Source organism: Ammospiza caudacuta, chromosome 2 (assembly GCF_027887145.1).
Source record: "Ammospiza caudacuta isolate bAmmCau1 chromosome 2, bAmmCau1.pri, whole genome shotgun sequence".
NCBI classification, from domain to species: domain Eukaryota; kingdom Metazoa; phylum Chordata; class Aves; order Passeriformes; family Passerellidae; genus Ammospiza; species Ammospiza caudacuta.
The window spans coordinates 107,633,564-107,658,480 of NC_080594.1; the positions used below are offsets into that span (position 1 = coordinate 107,633,564).

At 40.8% G+C, this 24,917-nt stretch overlaps 1 protein-coding gene across 1 annotated transcript in view; it reads left to right on the forward strand.

The window, feature by feature from the left end:
* Window positions 1-542: 542 nt before the first annotated feature.
* The window catches only part of PDK3 (pyruvate dehydrogenase kinase 3), a 49,674-nt gene continuing 25,299 nt past the window's right edge, over window positions 543-24,917 (forward strand). Inside the window, exons 1-3 of the mRNA XM_058800444.1 lie at window positions 543-741; window positions 17,664-17,805; window positions 24,802-24,873. Of these exons, the coding sequence (XP_058656427.1) occupies window positions 636-741; window positions 17,664-17,805; window positions 24,802-24,873 (320 nt within the window). The 5' untranslated portion in view covers window positions 543-635. The remainder of the gene's footprint in view (window positions 742-17,663; window positions 17,806-24,801; window positions 24,874-24,917) is intronic.

The window sequence follows — 24,917 nt, forward strand, 5'->3', positions numbered from 1 at the left end:
GTGGCTGTGACTCCAAGGGCCATTTGGACTGAGGGCAGTGACTGACACTCCGAGGGCCGTTTGGACTGAGGGCACTGTCACTCCAAGGGCCATTTGGACTGAGGGCAGTGACTGTGACTTCGAGGGCCGTTTCGGTGAGGGCAGTGACTGTCACTCCAAGGACGATTCGGACTGAGGGCACTGTGACTTCAAGGGCCATTTGGACTGAGGACACTGACTGTCACTCCAAGGGCCATTTGGACTGAGGACACTGACTGTCACACCGAGGCCGGCCTGACCCACCCGCCGCTCCCCACACGGGCCCCGCTCCCCACACGGGCCCCGCTCCCCACACGGGCCCCGCTCCGCTCCCGCTCCCCTCACGCGCCCGCCCCGTCCCGCCCCGTCCCGCCCCGTCCCGCCCCGTCCCGCCCCGTCCCGCCCCGTCCCGCCCCGTCCCGCCCCGTCCCGCCCCGTCCCGCCCCGTCCCGCCCCGTCCCCCGCGCGCCGACGTGCGCGTGCGCGGAGCGGGCTCGGCGCTCGCCCCTCCCGCCGGGCCGGGCCGGGCCGCGGAGCGCGACGGGCAGCGCGGAGCGGCCGCGCCCGGGCAGGAGCCGCCGCCGGCGGGAGCGCAGCGGAGCTGGGCGGGCCGCGCCATGCGGCTGTGCGGGGCGCTGCTCAAGAACCCCATCCCCAAGCAGATCGAGTACTACTCGCGCTTCTCCCCCTCGCCCCTCTCCATCAAGCAGTTCCTCGACTTCGGTGAGTGCCGGGGCCGCGGGGTGGGGGTGTGGGGGTCGCTCCCGGGCAGCGTTGGCCGGCGCGCAGGGCCCGCTCCGCGGCCGCGGCTCCTCGGCCCGCATCGGGAGCGCGGCCGGGGCCCGGCCCCGCAGGCCCCGCGCTGCCAGCCCCGGGCCCGGGCGCGGTGGCGGCTGCCGGTGGCCGGCAAACAGCCGCTGCTCGCCTCGCCTAGGGCCGGGAGAGCCGGGCTTGCCCCTCCGCCTGCGTTATCCCTGACACCGCTGCCATTGGGATGGGGATCAAAATAAGGGCTCCTGGCCTGACGTTTTGTGAGCTTAGTGAGTGAAGGGGAGAGTAAGTTAATGGTCTTAGCGTGAAAATTGGAATCTGCCGTGCTGAGATCGGCTTAATTAAAGCTCGGGCATGAGCTCTTATCCGCACTTGTATGGGAGACCTGTTTGTGTAACATTCAGGAGCACTTCAGGAGATGTTGCTGTTCATAAATAGCATTTTTCTTTTCAGAAGCCCTGGAATGAAATCCAGGAGTGGTTTGTGTTGTTGTTAAAAAACATGCTTCCATCTAGATAACGATAAACCCGTATCTGTGTCGGAGGTTATTTGACTCTTGCTCTCTGACACGAAAGTTGTTGAGATTTTATTATCCTATAAATATTGCTGGCAGAGTCAATGTAAAGGCCGTGTGTAACATCGTGAAGCTTAACAGAGTGTTTCTTCATTCCACTCTTACAGTAAGGGTACAAAAGGACAAAAATAAGCTAGTGTTAGCCAGAAAGTGATTAAAAGTGAGTACAATTGCACAATTATGGTAATGGTATTAGTGAAAGAATGCTGTAAGTACAGGAAGCCAGTAATATATCGTCTCAGTGAAACAGGATTTTGTACCACTAAAAAAAAACCAACAAAACCCCTTGTCTCCACTTAAAGGAGAACCTGACTAGAAGCTGTGCTTTCTCACCTGAGTTTGTTCCCTCTTCCCCACCCCTTCCTGTGCTGCTGGGCTTCTTCTCTAGCATTGCTGCTTCTTATGCTGTGTTTTTCTGTACTGGCAAGAACAATCGCCTAAAGCTCTGAACATCTTTATTTCAGTCCTGGCACTAAATACGTTGTGTCACCTTAGCCTGTTTGAAAGTTGGGTTTGTGAATTTTTGCTGGAGAAGTATTGGGGGTTGTGAACCTTTTCAGTTGTGACTACAGAGGTGTAAAGATTTCAGGATTTGCTTTTATGCCTTGAATGTTCGGACTAAACTTTGCTTTTTGGTAAGGATTTCTACAGTTTTATGTTGCCCTTTGTTATTGTTTTTGGACATCTCTTCTGTGGCAGCCTTTTCATAATATTGCATTTGTTTTGACATTGTAGTTCCTGTATTACTTTATGGTCTCGTGATTCTTTAGAAGTATTTTCATTTTACAATTTTAAGCCTGGCTTCTGTTACTGGAAGTGAGCAGAATGAGAACAGGACGTTACAGCCTGGCCAGCCTTGGTCTTTAGACGTGCTCCAGTTGTCACTGGATGTGGCATTGGCATCTTCTGTGTGTGTGGCTATGTATTTAAGGGTCTTCATGTCTTAAGACTGATGGGAAACTATCTAGTCACTGATATTTAAAACCTCTGAAGAAAAAAAAGTCCATAGTTTAGTCTTGAAAGGTCACCAGGAGTTTCTAAAATTAGTAGGCTTATGTTGTATCAACCTTGCTAAACCTATCACCTTGATCTTAATAAGTTTTATGGGCCACTTAACATCTCTGCTTACTCCTTAGTTCCTATATTTATTTGGGAAAACTCAACTAGGAAAATTACAGCAGTTTAAGCAAATAAATGGAACCCAGTGTAGTTACTTAACTTACGTGATCCTAAGTGTTTGCAGCTTTGGGTAATTTCAAGTTCAGCTGGGGTCTTCATAGGCCTGGGGGAAAAACTGACATCAAAATGTAAGTGATAGTGCAGGAGTTTTCCCACTTGAGGTGTGGAAGGCCTGGACAGCATGTACCATGTCAGGGAACTGTGTTACTTATATCTGAGTTAGCCAAAAAAGAATTTACTGGTGTTGCAGGACATGAGTATTCAAGAGAGAAAATATGCCAAGCATAAGGAGCAGAGTACTCAAGGTGCAGTTCAGTTGTGTTTGGTCATTTGTAAAGATGTTTGGTGTGAAGGAGACACTGTTTTGTGGTCAGCTTATGGAGGCTGTTTAGTGTTTCACTTCATAAGAAATGGTCTTTTTAATTGAGCTACATGAATGTAGTGCTAGTTTTACAAAAACGTGGCTGAATTTTCAACAAATGTTGAAGAAGAGTAAGGCCAAAGGAAATGTGTGAATAATCCTCTCCTGTCTTCTGATTTTGTTGTCTGATGCACATTTCTCATATGGAATTTACACTTACTCTGATTTGGATTTTTGTGAAGAAAGTTTTTTGACTTAATTTCTGACAATAGTGAAACCACAATGTGCTCTTTATGTCTTTTTTATATCGGTTGTATTGGTTTAGACTAAGTTGACTTAGAAATTTGTAAAATTCTGGTGAGCTGGGGAAGAGAAACTTTGTATTTCTTGTGAGCTGCAGAGTCTGTTCAAAGATAATTGGTGTCAATGTATATTGAGGTACAGCTTGGGCTTTTCTAAGTTACTGGCTGGCAGTGGGGGTTGTATGGAACACAGTTGTGTGCATAGTGAGGCTGTACAGTCTCTGTTTCTTTCCAGTGATATAAACGAATGACATTTATTTTAAAACTTTCTCTGCTTTATTCAGCTATTTAAACCACTATAAGAGACAGTTTGTTTAAAGTAGCTTGCCAGTACTGAAAGCCTGTGAAGCAAGCCAGAAGGCAGCAGTTCAATCAGTGCCACTTGCTTGGTTTTTGTAGCTGAGTCCTGCTGGTGCCCATGTTCTGGTGAGCCTGCAGCTGTCTCTGTGAGTGTGTCAGAGGTTACTGTGCCGTGGGCTTGGGACCTCTGTGGCACAAAGTCTGAGTGTTCACTCTGTGCAGCATTTTCCTTTCTTTCTCTGTGTACGCTGTCTGTTTGCACACTCCTGAATTCTGCTCAGGCAGTTTGTTTTATTACAAAGTGCATTTCCCAAGGTTCTTGTACAATTTCATTCCTTTTCAAAAGAATGACCTTCTGTAAATGTGTTTCAATATAAACAAATTTTGACCTTGTTTAATACTAGCATGTCACTCCAGATTTATCCAGGCCTCCATAATTATTCTGCTCTGGAAAAAAGTACAAAATCTACCAATTGAATTCAGCTACACTTCCAGGCTTCTGTAGTTCCTCTGGAAGTTGTTTTTTGGTAGATTTCCAAGTGCAGGCATACCTTAATGACCCAGACTAAATTAATTACTAAAATATCTTTTCTGAAATGAACTTGTAAATGGAGATTTCATCTAACATTCAGGTCCAGGATCTTTGTACATTTTGAGGGCTAGACTGTTTGAGGAAAAAAAATGCCCATTCTGGAGATTCATACTGATGGAGCATCTCAATTTAGCCTTGCTTCAGCATGTAAGGTGGGCCTTAGACAGTGACAGGTTAATCCAAAATACCCAATGCTCAATCAGCAGCCACACACATGGGTGACCAATTGGTCAATCCCTTGCCTGGGGAACTAATAACCTGTCTGAGGAAAGCAGAGTTGCTTTTCTAGGAGTGTCTTAGCATTTGGAAAACCACCCCGAGACTGAGCTGCTGCCGCCTGCCCTGCAGCCTGTCCTTGGCATGGGCCAGCCTGGGAGAGCTGCAGGGTGCTGAACCCTGCCCCAGCTGGCAGCCAGCACACAGCTGCTCCTTCTCGTGGGGTGCTGGGCTGGCAGTGAAGTCACTGACAAGTGCTCTGTCAAGTGAATGGTTGTGCTGCAGAGGTTACGTGTAATTAGGCACAAACGAAGAGATGAGTGAGGTATAAATGGTGTAATCCTTGGATCATGCATGAAAGAGGCATTTGGAGCTGTGTTAGGGCTGTGTTGGGAGTGTGTGCCAGGATGCTGAACTCGTGTAATGCTCTCATTGCTGCTGCTCAGCTGACCGAGTGTCTGAGGCCTGAGGTGTGTTTTGTCAGAAATATCAACCAGCTGCTTTGGGGGCTTGTTTACTACTGAGCTCTCTTGGCCGGCTGTACCTAGCTATATTCTGTCCTTTTTGTTTCATGTTTCAAACAAATGCACTGGGTGATTTGTGCACCTAAGGGGTTAAACTTGGTGTTTTGTTAGCTCTTTGAACATGCCATATATTAGTGCTCACATACCACTAATGAGTTTGGATAAAAAAGCTGTGCTTGTGCTGAAGACAGAGGATAGTGAATCACAGTGAATTCTTGTGGTGGAATGTGACTTGGGAGATCCTGATTTTGCGGGTTATAATCAAAATATTTGTGGTGGCTGCTGCAGTTAGTGGCACTGAAAAATATCACAAAGGCTGTAATTTAGTAATTTTACTGTACTGAGAACAGCTGAGCAGGCAGCAGATAATCACAATGAGTGCATGGAACTGTTGTGCCCTGGGGCATATCTGGAGGAAAACATGATCAATAGATCCTTCTCATTTTTCAAATACAATTTTTGGTGTGGAATTGTTTTGTTTATGTCATAATTATTAAACTTACAGTCTTGGGGAAACATGTAGGCCTCTTCCAAAATGACATAAAGAGCAAACCAGGTATCAGCACTGCTGTTGGTTGCTGCCATTTGTAGGAGCAATATTAAATGAGGGTTTTGCAAGAGTGTTTATGCCTCATGTTGCCTTCTTAGTAGAGGCTTGGATCTGAGCTGAAAGCCTGGAAAGGTAACTTTCAGGTACAATTTGAACAACAGTGTAGAGGTAGGAAAGTAGAGATCCAAACCTGCCTCATGTCTCCAAATATGATTGCTAATCTTCTTACAGAATATGGCTGTTGGAAGATTTTTCTACACAAAAATGTATTGGAAGATTTCTGTTGGTTTTTTGGAGTTTTATTTAATAGAACATTAGTGGAGAGATTGTGCATTTATAGCACTTGAAAAGTTTAGGGCTACAAGATATTAAATACCTGCTATGTATTGGTTGTGGCTGTGCTTTTTCTGCTGCTCTCTGTGCATTGTTCTTAAAACCTTACACTTGATTTAAATGCATCTTCAAGACAAAAATGTCCTCTTAGCACAAATGTTAACTGGTATGCTGGCCATTGTGTGGGATCAGGAAGATGAATGCTAGCCAGACATTACTGTCTTTATTTTCATCTCACTGGCTTCAGCTTCCATCCAGCAGTTCCATTAGAGCTTTTCTTGGTAGATGGGGATCTTTTGATGCCTGGAATATTTGTACTGTGTGGTATATGGACATTGTGATGGAGTTATCTTTCTTGATTTCATAAAGATAAATACATTAAATGAACTATTGTAGCCTTACAAAAATACCATGGAATTAACTTTTGTGGCTTTTCCAGAATTTTCAGTATTGTTCTTCAAATATGTCTTTTAGAACTTAAAATAGAATCCCTGTAGGAGTTTTGGAAAACACTGGGATAAAACTGTTTTACTGCTGTTTAGTTTTTACCTTGAAAGGCTACCAGTGACAGCTGATGTGCAAGCTGGATTGTCTGCCTGCTTTTGTTCTTGAATTCTTTTGCAGTTACCACTTTTCCATGTGAAGTCCTTCATTCCCTAGATTTGGGCATGGATGAAGTTCACATTTCAGAACATTAAAAAGGGTTTCCTGTGAATGGGCTGTAGCACAGCAAGTAAGCTGGAAGCTTTTTGATGCAACTGTTATTTATAACCTGCTCCTATTTACAACTGCCAGTTGCTGGCAGGCAGTGGTGTTCCAATACTATATATAATATTGAGGGGTTTTATAGGGCCTGCTATTGATTGTTGGAAGGTCTGGAAGAGTCATTGTGGTTAGGTAACTTTGTTCAGCAGCCACTATTGAACTGTGGTGTGATAGACATATCTGTGTGTGGGAGTGCTAATAATAGTGGAATACCAGATTGCAATGCATTTCATTTACAGAATTCTCTCTATCAGTCACTTTTACAGGCTGTTTATTCAGTAAAGGAGTACTTAATTTCTGTGAGTTATTGACACTTCATATATTCTGAATTCAGTATTTTAGTATGGTTACAGTACAAATTCAATAAATTGCTGTAGATGATCAAACTGGATCACCAAGGTAATTGTTTTTCCTTCCTCACAGAGCCTAAGCATTGAAAATTCTGCTTTCAGTACCTGGTTTGGCTGGCCACTCTTGCCTGTAAGACTAGTAGTGAGCAAGTGAGCATCCTTCAGCTGATGGAATTGCTTGATGTTTGTTTCCCATAGCAGCAGAACATTTCTCAGTCTGGGTTCTGTTTGTTTCTGTTTGTCCACTGATCAGAGGAGCTGTGCAATCCTCTGCCTTGGGATGCTGAGAAGGGAATGATCTTTCCCTGCACATGGATGTGTCTGCATGCTTGAGCTTTTTTGTATTCCCTGAAGATGCTGTGGTGTGTGAGCACACAGCTGAATGCCTTGGGTGAAAGAGAGAGGACAAGAACTCCCCATCTGCATGAAGCAATGAACAATGCCTGTGGGTTTGTTTATTTCTTTTTAGCAAGTAGCAGAAGCAGTGGAGAATGCTGCTTGGCAGAAATTAAGAGCTTGGGAAGCTTCTTTCTAGAGGGGCAAAAAATAGGATTTGTAGCTCCTGAAGATCTAAGAATGTTTGGGATATGTTTTTCTTCTAGCAACTCATAGAAATTGTTGAAATGCCTTCTTTAGAGTAGATGTAAACTATTAAGGAGGCACTGAAAATCTGAAATTAAATTTTGGTTGAAATGAACGTGAATTTGGTAGCATTCCTTCTCTGGAATGGAGGAACTGACAGCCAGTGTTTTAAAAATAGCATACCTTCTCCAAGCCAAGAAAACAGGCTGATGGGGTCTCTCCTAAGACAGAAGGAGGAGGATAAGATGATCTGTCAGTTTGAGAAAGAGCAATTCTGATGCAGACAAAAGATAGAAAGCAGCAGAGCAATGTTGATTAAAAAAACCCATGAAAGCTGGAAGCAAGGACATCCTGTCTTGGGTTGCAGTACAAATAACAGCCAAGGTGAAAAGTCATGGGATAGAAAAGCAGATAAAGAGATGTTGAGATAATTTAGAGTAATTGGGGAGAATGCTGAAGTGAAACATTTACTTGATGAAAGTAAGTACATAATGATAAAGACTGTTGAATTAATCTTTGCTTTGGTCTTCAGAAAAAGAAGAATTGTATCCAGAAACATAAAGGAAATCACAGCTCTCCCCTGACCCAAATTTTAGATAAGCTGAAATGTGTTTGTATCCTCCTGGCTCAGTGGGTTCCAGTGGATGTAAATCAGTTCTGTGTGTTGAGAGCAGCTGAACACTTTCTGCTGCACATGAGTGTGGCCTGGTGCAGCACAGCTCCTGCTTGTGGGCTCCCTGGAAATAATGAATGGGGATGGCCCCAGGGCTTTGGAAGTGGGAAAATACACTGCTTGTCTTTCTGAGAAAAGGAAGAGGAAATTGGAGTTAAATCAGGTTGTCTGAAGTAGCTGAAAAAGAGATGGAGCTAATAATGAGGTAATACATAGATAAGCACCAAGAAATAGTGAGGTAGTAAAGAGACAATAGATTGTGTTGACCTGGTCTAATTTCCATGTTAATTTGGTGTATGCTAAGGCAGTAGCAATAGTGCTGTACCTGGCTTTTTGTGAAGTTTGGCACAACCTTGTGTGATGTTCTTAATTAAAAACAAACAAACAAAGCTCAATGTACAAAACAATGGAATAACTACAAGGTGAGGTTGTTGTATCAGATGTTCAGTGTTATGGTGGGCTGACCCCATCCAGCAGCTGAGCACCCACCAGGTGCTTGCTCCCCTCCTTCCATCCCCACTGGCATGGGGAGAGAAAAGGGGGGACAAAAATGAGAGAACTTACGGGTTGAGAACAAAACAGTTTAAATAAAGCAAAGAGGAAGAGGAACAAGTGATGCACAGGCAGTCACTCAGCAGCCCCAGGAGAGCTGTGCCCAGCCAGTCACTGTGTGATGGACATCCTGGGGGACAAAGCCAAGCAGTTTGTTATTGCTGGGATGGCATCATGTCACATAGAACATCCCTTTGTCCCCATCCAGCCTGGTACCCACCCCCAGCCCTGCTTGCTGGGGTAGGGACTGAGTGCAGGAGAGACAGAAACCCCTCAGAGCTGAGCGGGTCCTGCAGGTCCCGTTCAGCCATACACACACAGCCCCTCCTGGGCACGGAGAGCACATCTGGCCCCAGCAGCTCGCACAGTGATGGTGAGAACACTGCACAAATACTCTGCATTGTGCTGGCAGTCACTGATCTTCACTGCACTGTGAAGAGGGAAAGGTATGTCTCCAGTCCCCTTAACTCAAATCAGCATAATCCATCATAAAATTAGGCATAGATTTAGCAATTGTTTTATCTAATTCCACAGTTATGATATTAGAAGTGCTTTACTTGCATTTTACTTGTTGCCAAGTATAGCATTATATATAAGCATTATATTATAAACATTATATATATATAAGCATTATATTATGCTTAATATAATGGCCTTTTTAAAAAAAACCCTTTTTCTCAAAACTGCTGAAATATTTTACAGGCTGCTACTTATCCTTTTAAAAATGTTTGGGTTTTTGTGTTTTTCTGGAGTCAGTTAAATGTAATTTTTCTTTTTGGCAATATTAGGTTAAAAGGATGAATTAGAGTGCTGAACTATGACTCTTGAGGTATAGTTCTCCTTTTTCTGATGCTTTGTGTGTTACAACAGGCTATTTTATTGGCTCTTGTTTCCTTTTAAATCTTTCTATGTACATGTGACATTCTCCCATGTTTCTTTGTTCTGTTTAAATTTTCTGTTAGTTTGTAGTCAATGTAAAAAAGTGACACAGTATTATAAATATTTTCACTGACCTAATTCATGAAAATAGTAAGCTTGTGCAAATAATTGGTGTTTTTCAGAATTAGGTTTAAACTGAATAGAGAGAAAGGCAAAATTTTTTTTGCTAAAAATAATTTACATTTCAACTGCTACTTGTTTGATTTAGTCCTTGTTTTGCTTTTCTGAAGGATTTTTATAGATTGCAAAAATATTTTCAAACTGATAATTAGCAATGACATAGAAGAATCCTCTAACCTTTTTTATAATGTGGTTTCTTAATGATCAAAAGTGTTTTGAAACAAGATGTTTAACAGTCTAATACATTTCACCTCAGTGAGACTGAAGGGAAACTGGAGCATGTGGGATTGGCAGTATTTTTATGTAATTGGTTTTAACTGTGTGAGTCTTTGCTCATAAACATTAATTTTATTTATGCCAAGGATTTGGAATTGCTTTTTCTTTGGCAGGTTGTCAGGAACTAGAGGATAAAGCAGGGATTTGTATTTTTCCGGAATGGTTAGAGAGAATTATGGAAGTTTTTCATAAAGGTTAGGAAGGAAGGTGTCAAAGTTGTGAGAGCTTAGGGAGAGTGTTAAAGATTTGGAACATCTAATTATAATCTTCAATGTGATATACATTTTAACCTCTTATGGGAGAAAAAGGTGATTATAAGACCAAAGAAGCACAACCCAGTCTTTTGTGGTCAGTTTGTTGTAAGAGAAGCTCATCGGAGCATCAAAAGGGGAATAAGGTTTCTTTGGCTTGGTGCTTTAAGCCTCATTCTACATCTAAAAAAAAAAAAGTTATAAATTTTTTTTAAATTTTGCATCTCACCAGAGCAAAACAGAAGATGTGTTTCATCTGGGGTGTCCTGTTTGAAAGCCCAGAGCCCTTGGCAGGGGAGGCCAGGGCTGTGTTCCCCTCTTGGGGCTCCGGGACACCTGTGTGTCCCTGCTCAGGTCTCAGCAGGGCTGCTGCAGAGGAGATGATCCAGCCTGCAGGGCCTCGGTGTTTTGTCCTGTTTGTCTGCTTGAGAAGCCCCTTGTGCCTTGCTAGGGAAGGAGGCTGGGTTGCACAGGTTGTTCTGACATCCACAACCTGATCAGGGCCATGCTTTCTCCTGAGAACATTTTGGCTCCTTGCCTGTCGTTATTGGTGGGGAGTGCCTGTGAGGGTGGTGAGGCAGAGCCTGGCTGCTGGAATGATTCACCTGACTTGGAGCCTGCTCCCAAATTGCTCAGAGGAAATACAGCCTTGGGTCTGTGTGTCTAAAAATAGTACTGGTAACTGGTTGAGTGCCTCTGCATTAAACTTTATAGATGCTTTTGATTATTGTGTGGTCTCTTGGCAAATGCATTAAAATACTCGAAAAGTGATTTTGTTAGAACAGAGTGGTAAGCACCTAAAAATTAGTTTTAGATCAGGGAAGCCTATTTTAAAAACTCACACTTTTATTTTACTTTGGGTTGTTCTATTTGACAGTACCCAGTGTTGGTTTACAGCTTTGACAAGTGATTATCTGATGATCCATTCCTCTTGAGAGGGACAGATGTGGCTTCACTTGGGTCTTTTCTGTGACAGGAAGGCTGTGGCTGTTGGAGTTAAAATGAATGATTTTAGAGTATTGTGCACTGTTAATTCCTCCTGTTGGTCTGTTTCAGATCGGCAGTAAGTTAAGCTGCTTTCCAGCACAGTCAGTTTCATACACAGCACCATTTACTTGAAACAGGCTTACTGGAGTTGACAAGTTATATATTGTTGTTATTATTATTTATTATTAAATTAGTGTGTAGCTAATATGATAGTAAATGTAATGATTCACTCTGTGTTGAGCTGTCCTGCTGTGCTAAGGCCAGCTAGCTGGCATTTTTTCTTTACCTGTGTTTATATGAAAACATGAACTTTTTCTCAATGCCAGTGGTATTCCTTAACATGGGCATAGTAATAATACACATGAGACACAAACCAGCTCACTCTTAGGGGTTTGGAAATAAGTGGAGATAAGTATTTTTTTTCTGTATACAAATTCAAGAATAGTTGTATTTAATTTTTAACTTCTTAAATTGAAAATTCTAGACCTTGATTATGAATGGGATTTGGTCATTCAGACAACAGGATATAGGCTAATGAATTCTCCTGAGTGAATGCTGTACTGAAATTTTCCTTTGGAGCAGAAAGTGAGCATTGCAGTGGCCATGCCAGTCAAAGAGTTCTTCAATATGGTATTTGAATTGCATTAATTGGAAATGGTTTATTAAGCTCAACTGTTTCAGTACTTCAGCCCTTGTTTTATCCATATGCTGTGTCACGTGAGTGCTGGAAAATTGAACTGGAAAGCTGAATAACATGTGAGACTCCTAGCTGGGATTGCATTAGCAGTGAAATGGCTCAGAGTGCAGATCCCTGGCCATTCAGTGGTAATAACTGAGTTCTCAGCTGGGAACACAAACCAGGTAGGTTGAGCAGACTCAAGCACCCCTGTTGGTGTGCTTTCCCCTAGGCTGAAAGGGCCCCACTAGTCATGGGAGTTGGGCTGAGGAAGAGAAAAAAGCATTTGGGAAAGATTATATGCAGACTTCAGTTCCTCTGGCTTTAGGCTGGTTTTCTGGCACTAGTTGTTTGACAGAACTTAACTGACTTCACAAAATTAATATGTTTATTATAGTTTGGTTAGATATAAAAATATTTTTTGTTTCTAATTCTTCAAGTTTCATTTTTGAAACTTTGGAATTTCTCTGATTTCTGTACTGACGTAGAACCAATCTCCTAATGTGCCGGGTGAAAGCATGCCCTTAAAACAGGACACTTGCATGAAACAATTGCAGGGCTTGGTGGAAGTAGCCTTAGAGAGCAGTAATGGAACTTGGGCTAAAGCTTAATGCTGAGGTATCTAAAAAGAGTCTGAATAGCTGAGGTAGTGAAGTTTGGATCCTTAAATTTCAGACCCTCTGTCTGCAGGCTGCCTGAGGGGGAACAGCTGTGCAGGCTGTGGTTGCTATTCTGTAGCACAGCATGGTAGGTCCAGTTTCAAAACACAGATCTCTTAGATGCAGTCTGTGGTAGGGAGTGAGGGTCAGCAGGAGTCAACATCTGCTGTTATATTCTCTGTGTTCCTTTTGCTTCATCATCTTCATTGGGTTTTACAAAGCCCTGTCTGGTAGCAAGCAAACAAACCCTGTATACTTTTTGTATTTTTAGTGCTTGGTGAGATAAATATCTAGAGACTATGCTGAAAATACAGTAATTTCAATTGGGGCATAGGAATGATTTTAAACTCAAACTTGTTTTGCTGAGTTTTGCTTTGTAGCCACATTTATTGGGACTGTGCAAGCATAGCTTGTTTATCTTTTAATAAATAGCCCATGTTCTTGAAATGGTGTGTAATCATTGAAATTCAACTATTCTTGTAAAATTCTGTTTTCCTAGCTTCAGCAGCAAGTTATTAGTTTTAGCTTTTGCTCAGTCTCCTCTGATGCACTCATCTTTCTGCATATTCTTTTGAGGATTTATTCATCCTTCTGCTTCACTTGATTTTGTTTGCCTATACAGGAGTTTTGAAATATTCTGGAAGCTCAAGAGAAGAGAGTAGATATGGCTGATCACTCCTGCTTTGCTGTCTTCTTCCTTTATTTTGCCCTATCTAAAAGCAACTGTAGTAGTTTCTGATCTTGTTTTTATAGATTCTGATGGAGTCCCTTGTCTCTGGTATACAACAGGTGGGACTTTGCTTTTGAGTTTTAAAGTAGCACAGTGTCTGTCTCTACTGTTAGTACATAATTAATGGAGAGAACCAGACCTCTGCCTGCAGTGCAAAGACTGTTTCTTCTTTTTCTTCTTGTTTCTTCTTTTCCTGCCTCTTCTGACACATGAGTTAATATTCAGAAACTACTGATGCTTTTATGATGTCACCTTGGCAGTCCAGTGGCAGCCTGGGGACGTGGCAATTGTATCAGGTGTTTGAACTAGGTGACTTTGACCATTGCTGTGAAGGACTGTGGAGTCTGCTCTCAAATGGGTATTCATGAATGTGGGAATCTGGCAGCTGAGCTGGGAGCTTTGGAACCAGGGCTCATGGTCTTGTTCTACATTTCTGCCCTCTTCTGCAGCAGAATGGAAATTTATGTAAGGCCTTCTGTATGGAACTAATCCTTTTGTGGTGTGCATCTTGGACAGTGCAGTATTGCTCTGGCAGTTGTAGAATTTGCCAGAATTGGATCAGGGCGTGCTGCATGTGTGTGAAAAGCCTCTGCATTGTTCGTGATTCTTGTTGCAGGAACCAGAACAAAAGTTTTGTCTAAGTGGAGCTTTGCAAGAGTTGTCAAATTTGTTTTCCATATCTCAGCACTGTGGAGTAAAAGTGAGAAACAGAGGAGAGGAGTAAATGTTAGAGAAGAGTTGAATCCAGAGAGGAGAAAAGAGTTACAGAGAAAGCTGAGAGTACAGCTCAGTTTCCTGAGTTTCCTTTGAATGGAAGGTCCACCAGTGATAATATTGATGTGTAACCCCAAAACATTCTACTTTCAATCTTTTCCCTTCTGCTGGTATTACGTTCAGAAACTCTAATATATTCAGGAAGAATATATAACCAGGAAGAATAGGATGGGATTGCTTTGTTGCCTGCAGTAGAGCAGACCTGTAACAAAGAAGTTGCATCCTGTCTGGTTTATTTGTTCTTTTTGTAATGTGATTCTTGTTGAAAGAAACTTGTTTCAGTGCCTGACTTTGGTCTGCACAATTATTCCACTTGAAGCCACAAAACTGAATTGTTGTTCAACTGCAATCAAGTACTGCTGTTTTAGAGACAGTGAGAAATGGTGGTGGTGTTTGCAAAATTCTGAACCCTATATATCATGAGATGCCTTGCTTGACTTTCTTCTTGGTTTTGTGGATAGGAAGTGTTTCAATTTGAGTCTTCTAGTATTTCCATTTTCAGTTTCTTAAAAGCATACTTATAAAGAGTTTAATTTTTTTGAAATAAAGCTAAATACAGCCCTTGATGCCTAGTGCAGTGTAGTTTCCACTAGGGCATAGGATGACTTTTTTTTTTTCCATTTGAATTCACACAAAGGTAAGCAGGTCATTGTTTCATATATTTATGCTCTTAAATAACGTATTGAGGTGTAAATCAAGGAGGGATTATTCACAAACTTAACTTGCGCTTTAACCCTGAGAGAGTGATTTCAAATTCCTTTGAAACTGATAGATTCAGACTGGCTTTAGCCTGTGCTGTTTCAGACAAAAGCCTGATGCTGGCAATGTGTATTGACCCAGCTCGAGTCAGAACAAAATCAAGAAAGATTGCAGTATATGTTGAAAAATAGATGGAATGACTAGATCAAAATCAAAGGTAGACTTTGAAAAAAAAATTAAACTGACCATGGCTAAACATGCAGAAGTTTCATTGCAGCTTATTAGAATGCTGTTGCTGGAAATATCTATAGAACTTAGACTGACTTCATCATATATGCAATTACAATATAATTTATAATAATTTATAAATATAATTTATAATATAATTATATAATATAATTATAATATAATTATTATAATAATTATAATAAATTATAAATATCATTTATAATAAATTACCTTAAGAAAATACCTGACATACAGACTAAGGGATTTTCTTAGTGTGATGTCCCTTCTTTGATGGAAGTGGTTGCAGGAACAGCAGCCCAGGAGCAGTGCTAGGACACAGTTTGCTTTTGCTTTGGAAGCTGGAGGATCTCTGATTACTGCTGCTCCCAGCCATTCTCTCTGGCCATGCATGACCTGGTGCTCAGTGCTGAAGCAGCTCTGTGGAGGCTCTCAGGTAACCTGAGGGCACCTAAGGAGCTGGTACAAGGACATGTGCCCCAAACCAAGCGGAAGAACTGAACTCAGGCTGAAGTAAGCTTGTAAGCAGGGAAGTCTTAAAACCCAGAGCCTCTTTTCCTCTTCCTGCACTGAACATGCAAAGGGACCCCAAAGGGCTCTCAATGTAGGTACCTAAAAGGTCACTGTACAACAGGGCAAGGCAGCTCCTTACAAAGAGATGGCTTAGAGCTGCTGGGGTGAATAGGTTGAACAGAGATGTGCCCTTGCATGTGGGAGGAGAGGATGTGGGTCTCTTCAGCCAGCTGTGCTTGCCTGTAGCAGCTTTTGTTTGCATTGCACAAACCCATGAGCTGCGGGTTCTTGTTCATAATTTTCTAATTTTCTGCATGGGCTGTCTTTCATTAATTTTGATTTTTATCACCTAGAGAATCACTGCTCTCAGTCACTCTTGGGAAGAAGCAGTTGTTGTCTTTGTTCTGAGGGATTTTCCTGCTCAGGCTGAGCTGAGTCAGAGTCTTTCCTGCTGCCCAGCCTCCGTCTTTGAAGACCTGCTGTATACAGTGACTTGTGAACAAACAAGTGTCTGTCCTCTCTTGTAGGTGTATTGGTATCTAGTTTACTTGAAAGATTGAGCTCTGAAGTCACTACTGTGCTTCACAGAAAACAATGTAATATCTTGTTTCCTTTGGCTAATTTTGACAGGGTGTGTGTATTTGTAATTGAGATGTGAAAATGGGAGCAAGTAAAATAGCTCCAAATGTTTACTGGAAGAGCTGTAAGGGAATTGGTAGCACTATCAGAATTCAATGAGCCCCAGATTGATGGTACCTATGTGAGCAAGAAAAAAAGGGAAATCCTACTCCTTCCTGCATATTCCCCAAGCTAATGTTAGGGTTTGGGAACCAATCCATCAATGCATGTTACCTATGCAAAGAAGGTGCAAACTCTGTGATTATAATGGGACTGTCTTAAAAAGTATCTCTGTGATTGTGCTGGTTGCATTGTACTTGAATCTTGCAAATTGTAAATCTCAGTGATTATGTGCCTAGCAGTGCTTTAACACTTTCTGGTTTGCTTGAACATAATTTCTAGCTCTCACATTATGCCTTCACTCAGAAATTTTGCAGATGGTTGAACTGGTTATCATCACAAAAGACCTTTGCTCTCTTTCTAGATGAAAGCAGAATCCTGGCTGTTCATTACAAGTAAAGCACAGACTTTAAAAAAAAATAATTTACCTGGAATCTTTAGAGATTAGTTATGGTAGGACTTTCTCCACTTGTCAAAGGATGCAAAACACAAAAATCTGTGTTGAGTAAAGTCTGATTTTCCATCTTGGGCAAATGACTTAATATCTTGCTTTTAACTGTTTGCAGTATCCTTTAATCTTAAGCTAACTACTGTAGCTTAAGATTGCTCTTAGTCATATCAGTCTTTCAATTTGTATGGGATGGCTTCAGAGAATGAGTGCTGTTACCACTAGGTCTGCAGGAAGGTATTGTTATTTTGCTGGATCCATTTATTTGCTTTCTGACTGTATGGTTGGGATTTTTGTGTATGTTCTATTTTCAAAATATTAGCCTTGATAAAAATGTGTTTTAAAAGTGAAAGTTAAAGATAATCTTAGCTGAGGCCTTTCCAAATGAGAGTGCTGTGATAAGCTCTGGACTTTCCTTCCAGGTCTCTAGTGAGAATCTTACAGGGCAGTCCTAGGAGGGATGATGGCCTATGCTGGTCTCACCAGGTGCTGCTCAAATGTTAAAGTACTAAAGGCTGAAGAATTTGTGGCATGAAACATCAGCAAACTGTTGTAATTTTGTTTTGTCCTTTTGTTTGCACTCCTTACCCTCTCTTAGGTGTGCAGCATTTACTTTTTAAAGGCTCGCTTACATACTAAAGTTGTATTGATAAAAGCTAGTGTTTTGGGGTCTTATTTCCAGGTAATATCAAGTATTTGATATTTGATGAATTTTATTTATATGATGAGAGATTTTTGTTTATGGGAGAGAAAATGGGATGATGTGAATGGTGGAAGAATGTCAGACAAAAAGGGTTAAACTCTAGGAAGGTGAAAGTTTAGAATAGGTCTCATGAGTGAGAAGAAAGTGAGTACTGAAATTGCTTTAAAACTTCTTATTTTCACAAGTGGTTTTTTTTTAAAGCTCCTAACATTAGGAAGTCTAACATTTGATGTGCTACAATGTTTTTCCTTGCCTCTGCCAGGCCGTGACAATGCCTGCGAGAAGACCTCGTACATGTTCCTGCGGAAGGAGCTTCCTGTGCGACTGGCGAACACCATGAGGGAAGTCAATTTGCTGCCTGACAATTTACTCAACAGGCCTTCAGTTGGGCTGGTACAGAGCTGGTAAGTGTAAAAAACATTGGATTGGAAAGTTATTGTAAAACTAACACTGTTTGTATTGTTCTGCTTGCAACAGAGGGTCATTGAATTCTGAATCGGTCAGTTTTCTGCCTTGAATTGTTTATAGTGTGTCTTGTCAAATGAAGTTTCATTTTCTTCTAATGTTGAGTATATACCCTAATGTGGATCCTAGCTAAGGATTTGTAAGTTGGTAAAAACGTGCTGTTGTCTCCCAGGTAATTAAAATGAGTCCATAAGAGCAAGCTTTTTAAACATTCCGTACTGTATTGCACTCATGGCTTCTTGAAACAGCTGCTTTTTCTCCTTATTCTTCCTTTGCAAAAACACTGAGAGAAAGTTAAGACCTCATCTGTTTTTCTCACTGCTAAATCTTTAAAAACAACCTGGTGTTCGGTGGAAGTTATGGAATGGGTCAAAATCTGGTGTCATTCAGTAAACAACATTCTCCATTGTAATAATTAGCATGGATGTAAAGTGATTTCAAGCCCTGCCATCTTTCCCACAGTAATTAATTTCTAGCCTAATTGCATGTTTGGTGAGATTTAGAGACTGCTGCCTTGGATGTATAAGCAAAAAAAAAAATCATTGTTCATGGGTTATTTATTGTTCATTTACCTGTTAATCTTTTCCAAACACTTTTTGTAAAAATATTTTTGCAGTATACAACAGAAGTCGCTTTGTGAGTAACAGCTTATTTAACAGTAAAAGCAGCTAATGTTGTAGGCTTGTGTTAAATTCAGTCATAGCCCTTGAGCCAAGAGCTTCTGTGCTGACTGTATGTTGACTGCTGGCTTGGGTCTCTTATTTATCAAGCTTCAGACTTAGAAAATATAAATTAGGATGTATGGAATTGAGTTTGTCTTTGCATGGTAACAGTGGATGTCTTGATGACCACTTCAAGTACAGTGATGGAGTGATGGACAGCTTCAAGTGAGTGTAATGGTGAATGAAGGTGAATGAAGAAAAGGAAATAATTTTTCTGTAGTTACTGCAGCATAATATTTCTATTCCAAATGTCTGTGCTGCGCCTTGTCCTTCTGCCCTTCTGCCCTGCCTCTACAGAGCTAAGCAACATCTGGATCCTTCTGGCAAAGGAACTGAGTGGGTGTTCAGAGGGGAGGCCCCTTCAGAATTTTTGCTGAAGAGATTTGAGGACTTGTGATGATTTCTATGGCCACAATAGATAATTACTGATTAAAAAAAAAGGAAAAAAAGCCCAAAACTCCAAATGAGAAAAAGCAGAATCATGTGTTATATGACAATGTGATTTGCACCATCACAGCTGCTGACCAGTATTTGTGTGTTGGACAGGCTAAAACACCAGACTGTGATGTGCTGAAGAAGTTGCAATGGACATCAAGCCCAGAGATGGAAGTTTGAAATCAAAGTGTTTTCAGTAATTTTCTTCTGATTGTGATCTATAGTTAACCAAGAGGTTTTGTGGGAAGGAGTGTCTTCATTGAGATTATGTGAGAATATTTTTATCATCTTATGTCAAAAATAATGAAAGTAATTGTAGCATTTTTCCCCTTGATTCTAGGTGTGGACTTCAAAGAGCTTAGTTCATATTTTTCTGTTCAGAGGTTTTAAATTGCTTAATTAAACATTTACCTGTAGTTTGTAAGTCCTGGTGATAACCCTTGGGAAAAATTTACTTTTAAATTTATCTTTTAAAAAGACCAAACCAAAGGTTTTATTAACTTCAGTGTGAATGACCTTGAGTGTTATGTAGCTCTGTTGATAACAGGTTTTGAAACACATTTATAGGTTCTTAACCTAAAGTTTAGAGATACTATCAGAGTGAGATTCCTGGATTTTATGTAGTAGAAGAAATAAATATAAATTTAGTTGTTCAGCTGTTTTATGAGCTTGTAAAATGAAAAAAAAACTCTCTTCTTAATGCAGTTCAGAACTACTTCAAGAAAATCTTTTTTGAGGGTCAGATTTCATGATCCTTTGTTTTTGCTCTGCCATAGGTTCAGAAAGCTTGTCAGTTCATTAATAGGCAATCAAAAATCTATTGTACATTTGCCACAAGTTAGAAAAACATTTAATTCCTTACTCAATATATTTGATAATATTCAGTAATTTATCTAGTCACAAGCATGTTTGTTTCATTTTTGCTATGATTTTACACTAGAAAACCTATGTTTTTGTGTGCTTTTGGCGAGACTCCAAATTAGCTGGAGCTTTAACATTTGAGTTCCCAATCTATTCATTAATGCCAGCATGCCAAAAATTAATACAAAACGGTCCTAATCTTTAAGATGGGTTTTATTAGATTTTTAATTTAAAGTGGCGGCTCTGTAAATAGAGGAATAAGAAATCAGGCCTGCCTGCAGTGCAGCATGGATCCTTTCCCATCAATCCTCTCTGCTTCCAGCCATCAAACGTTCTGGGTTGCTCAGTTGTCTCACCCGTGAGGTTCCCTTGGGAGGCAGCCTGGTTTGCTGCTCCCTGCTGCAGGCAAGGCCTGTTCTCTCCCTCTCCCATCCATCTCCATGGCCATGCTGGAGGCACTTTGCTTCCTGTGCTTGGCTGCCAATCTGATTTTACAACTGATGGCTTGATTGCTCTTGGGAGAGGGGCTCTGTTGGTTTTTTCTCCTTCCTTTCTGGGCTCCTCAGCCTGATGTGTGCAGCACTGAGCAAGACCCCTCTCCTTCCTTTGTACTGCTCAGCTACTCTTTCCTGAATAAAGCTGGAATTACCCAGAGAGTGAACTCTGAACAAACCAAAAATAATAATTTTGCATTTCAGTAAAGGCAGAGCATCAGCTCTGTCCCAGTTTGAGGTCATAGCTTAATTTGTGTGTATCTTTTGCAAGGAGTAGGGAAGGAATAAAGTGACTCTAGACTGAAACACAGTTAATATGTTTTGGCTGTGCACTGCAGTGATTCCAAACAGCAGGCAGATCAACAATCAGCACCTTGTTTTCAGCTTCTAAAATCAATGGGCAGCTTGCTTGACCCAAAGAAGTGGGCTTGTTTTTGGCCAGCTTTGAGAGGGAACAATAGCTAAAGTGCAGGTAGGATATTGAATATAGAGCAGAATTGTTTAATTCTGGGTACGGTTACTAATGTGATGAGGGAAAATAGTTACAATAAAACCTTACAATGGATAAGGTTAGAGATTATAAAATATCAAAAGTAAGCATGAGGTTTGCAGACTATGATACTCAGTTATATGTAAAATTCTCTCCTTTTTTTAGCCCTGGACAAATTTCTCTTATTTTTTTCTAGTGCTTTTCCTTAGAAAATGCTATAAATTTCCATTCCTCTCTTGGGAAAGACCCATTAGAGAAATATGTGCAGTTTAGGGATTAATAATTGGATTTTTTTCTATTTTCTACACTGAGACTATGTTAGCAAGATTGTGTTACCATGGAGATTTGTTTTATCGTTTCAGTGCTTTGGTATTAAAATGATTGTAAAGGAAAATCTTAGTGAAATACGCATCAGGAAAAAAGCAGAAGTATCTTGCATGATTTTTTTAAGAAAGGAAAACCCAGAGCTGACATTATGGGCCTTTGTAGTGCTTTCATGTATGAAATGTGCCATTCTAAAATTATTGCATTTGGCAGACTAACAAGAATTCAATCTACATAGCAGTAATTAACAGAATAACAAGGCAAAGGGGTGCTTGAAACCAAAGAGCTTGCCCAATGAATTGTAGTGGATTGTGATAAAAAATTAAACACCAGAAAGACAATATGTTTGAAGGGCATGGACTTTGATTTCTGCTTTTGATGACTCACCAAATATAGCAAAATAAACTGACATTCTCTTTTTCTCATATATGCTGAATTTTTTTTTTTAAGTTTGTATTCTCAATACTTGTATTGATATATTAATGATACAGTAATTCATGCATTATTCTGGTACTTTTTTGTTCTTTCTGGCTGGTAGTTGTATGTGAACTATGCTTAAACATCACAAGATCTTGCTTTTTTTTTTGCTTTACAAATCCTGTAGTTACTGTCTTCATTTATCCCTCTCTGCACCTACAATTCAAATTCAAACAAAATGCAAGGAAGTAGATGGATTATATGAAAAGGGAATGACATTTTCACACACACTTTTACAGGAATGGACTGTATTGCTGGCTGCTCACCTTCCTCAGAATGTAATGGTGGTAGCGGTCATTAAGACCAGAGTTATGAATTTCCTTTTAAACATATTTTTTCTTAATTTCTAATTTTGAGCTTTTTGGGAGAGGGAGTGGGGGACTGAATTTTGTGTACAAACTGGAAGTCACACCTGTATAAAAGAAAAAGCTGTACAGCATTTGCACCTCTGAGTTTTTATTCAGAGACATAGGACATAAGGTATTACACACCCCAGACTGGGTGATGTACAGTGTGGCACTGAGCAGTGGGTTAGGGTTATTTGACAATAAATGACACTTTTCTAGCTTGGTTTAATCACGGGCTTGGAAGAAATTTGAGTGACTTGGGTTTGAAGTTCATCTTTTCTTTGAGCTAACTTGCTGGGTTCTGTGCTTTTGCTAATGAACTTGACTTCTAGAGTAGCATTTCCTTTACTTTAGAATCAGAAGGAGAGAACTATAAAGGAAAAGCATTGCCTGTTTCCCTAATTTCTCCAGTAATGGCAGGCAACCAGTCAAATCCACACAGTACAAAAATCAGGTGTCAGCTGCCTTCAGTACCAGCAGCCTTCATTGCTGTTTTATCCTTGTGTCTGCACAGGATTGCTGTGGTTTGACATTTATGGTAGGAGGTCTGTATTAAAAACAATCTTTGTGTTGCTTCCCAAGTGTGGTGAAGTTTCAGAACCAGGACTTTGATAGTATTGTACAATGACAGGTGGGGGTTGAAGAATGTGTACCTCTATGAGTGAGCATGATCATGATTTCATTGTTGCATGTGAATCAGCCAAATTCAGAGTGTGATGGTTGTGAACTGGTGACATTTCTTAGCAGCATAAAATAACATCTTTTAAAATAAGCATTACTAAAGGCGTGAGCTTCGTGCCCTTCTTGTGACAAATATTTGAGGGGTTTCTGTAATGGTTCCTGGTATTTGCAGGAGGGCACAGACGCACCGAGGGACAGGAGCTGCTGTTCCTGTGCTGACCATGGGGAAAATGTCAGTGTCCCTGAGGAATGTCACACTGACCTATGGCTGAAGCTTGAAATGGGGGTGGACCAAGTGGCATGTGGTTCTGGAGGGAGTCAGACAACAGTGCTGGCCCAAGCTTCACTGTAGCTTGAAGATGCAGGATGAAGTTTCACAGCCTTCTTAAGCTGGTCTTAACATAGAACTGCTACCAAAAGAGCTTATGCATAGATCATTTTGTTGAGCTGACCTAATCTAGTGGGTAGCTGCTACTGAGAAGGGAAAGGCTTGGTTGTGTGTTTTGCTTTTCCCTTGTGTAGGCTCTGTGGTTACTTTTTCTCTCTTGTGTTAGCTTCAGCTGTTTAAACCTTTCAATTAGTTTTCATGTGCAAGAAAGGTTTGTTTGGTTTTTCTTCTGTCTATTTCACCTCTCCTGGGAGTTGGAGCTGTTGACACACACGTGATTACCATCTGATTAGTGTTGATGCTGTAGGTGGAGTGGCAGTGTTTACCTGTGACGGTGTTCACAGGGGTCTAGGGATGAGGGAAGAGATGACAATGTTGACTCCATGTTTCAGAAGGCTTGATTTATTATTTTATGATATATATTATATTAAAACTATATTAAAATAATAGAAGAAAGGATTTCATCAGAAGGCTAGCTAAGAATAGAATAGGAATGAATAAAAAAGGCTTGTGACAGAGACAGTCCAGACAGCTGGACTGTGATTGCCCATTAATTAGAAACAACCACATGAGACCAATCACAGATGCACCAGTTGCATTCCATAGCAGCAGATAATCAATGTTTACATTTTGTTCCTGAGGCCTCTTAGCTTCTCAGGAGAAAAAAATTCCTAAAGAAAGGATTTTTCACAAAATATGTCTGTGACACTTAACCAGGAGTGAAGGGAGGGTAATGTACAAACCCTGCCTTTTATGTGTGTGATTGATTCCTTGTGTGGTTTACTCAGGAAACAGGTCCTGGTTCTGTGGTCCCTAAAGCTCCATGTGAGCTGAATGTGTCTGAATGTGCTCCAGGGGCGGTGGCTGGTGCTGAGCACAGAGCTGTGTGTGAGTGGCACATTTGTACTGGTGGTGCCCGTGTCCTACAGAGCAGGCTGGCCACGTTCATCTTGAGGCCTTCTGCTTTGGGTCCTGTGTGGTACCTGCGGGGCTCTGAGCCTCAGTTAATCTCCTGTGAACCCAAGGTCTGAGCAGGAGAGAGCTGTGTTGGGTAAGAGGGGTTTTTGTGAAACCAAGGATTGTGTCACACAGAGGAGCAGTGGGAGTGTGTGAAGGGTGTGCTCCCCTGGAGAGCCCTGGTAAGACCAGCTTGGTGCAGTCCTGTTATTGTGCCTTTTGGGGAGTGTTCCTCTGAGCTTGCTTTTGAAAGAAAACTTGGATTGCTCTCTGAGGAATATGGGAGAAAACTAACATCAGTATAGAGTAGATGAGTGGAAAAATCAAAATACAGGGGCAAACTACCTGAAATTACACATGTACCTGTGGAGAGATTTTGCTCCTGTTAACTCCAGTTTCATTTACATAGCAATTTTCCTGAATTGCAAACTGTAAGGTCATAAGTAATACTTTTTCACTTAATATATTGTAGTTGCTTTCTTTCCCTTTGTTGCAGCATCCCACTTACTTTTAATCTTTAAAGAGAACTGTGTACTGTGCATCTGTTACTTTTACGTGACCCTGTAGTCTTAGAACTAAAGAAATTCAAAAGTATTTGATGTTTAATTATCTTTTTTATGTATTTTATGTATTTTTATGAAATTAAAAAGTATTTTATGTTTATTTCTCTTTTTATAATTTTTGCTTATTTCAGGTACATGCAGAGTATTTTATGTTTAAGTATTTTAATTCTCTTTCTATAATTTTCACTTATTTCAGGTACATGCAGAGTTTCCTTGAGCTTTTAGAATATGAAAATAAAAGTCCTGAGGATCCTCATGTTCTGGATGAGTGAGTAACTTATTTTTCCTAACAGTTCATTTTCAGATAATCTG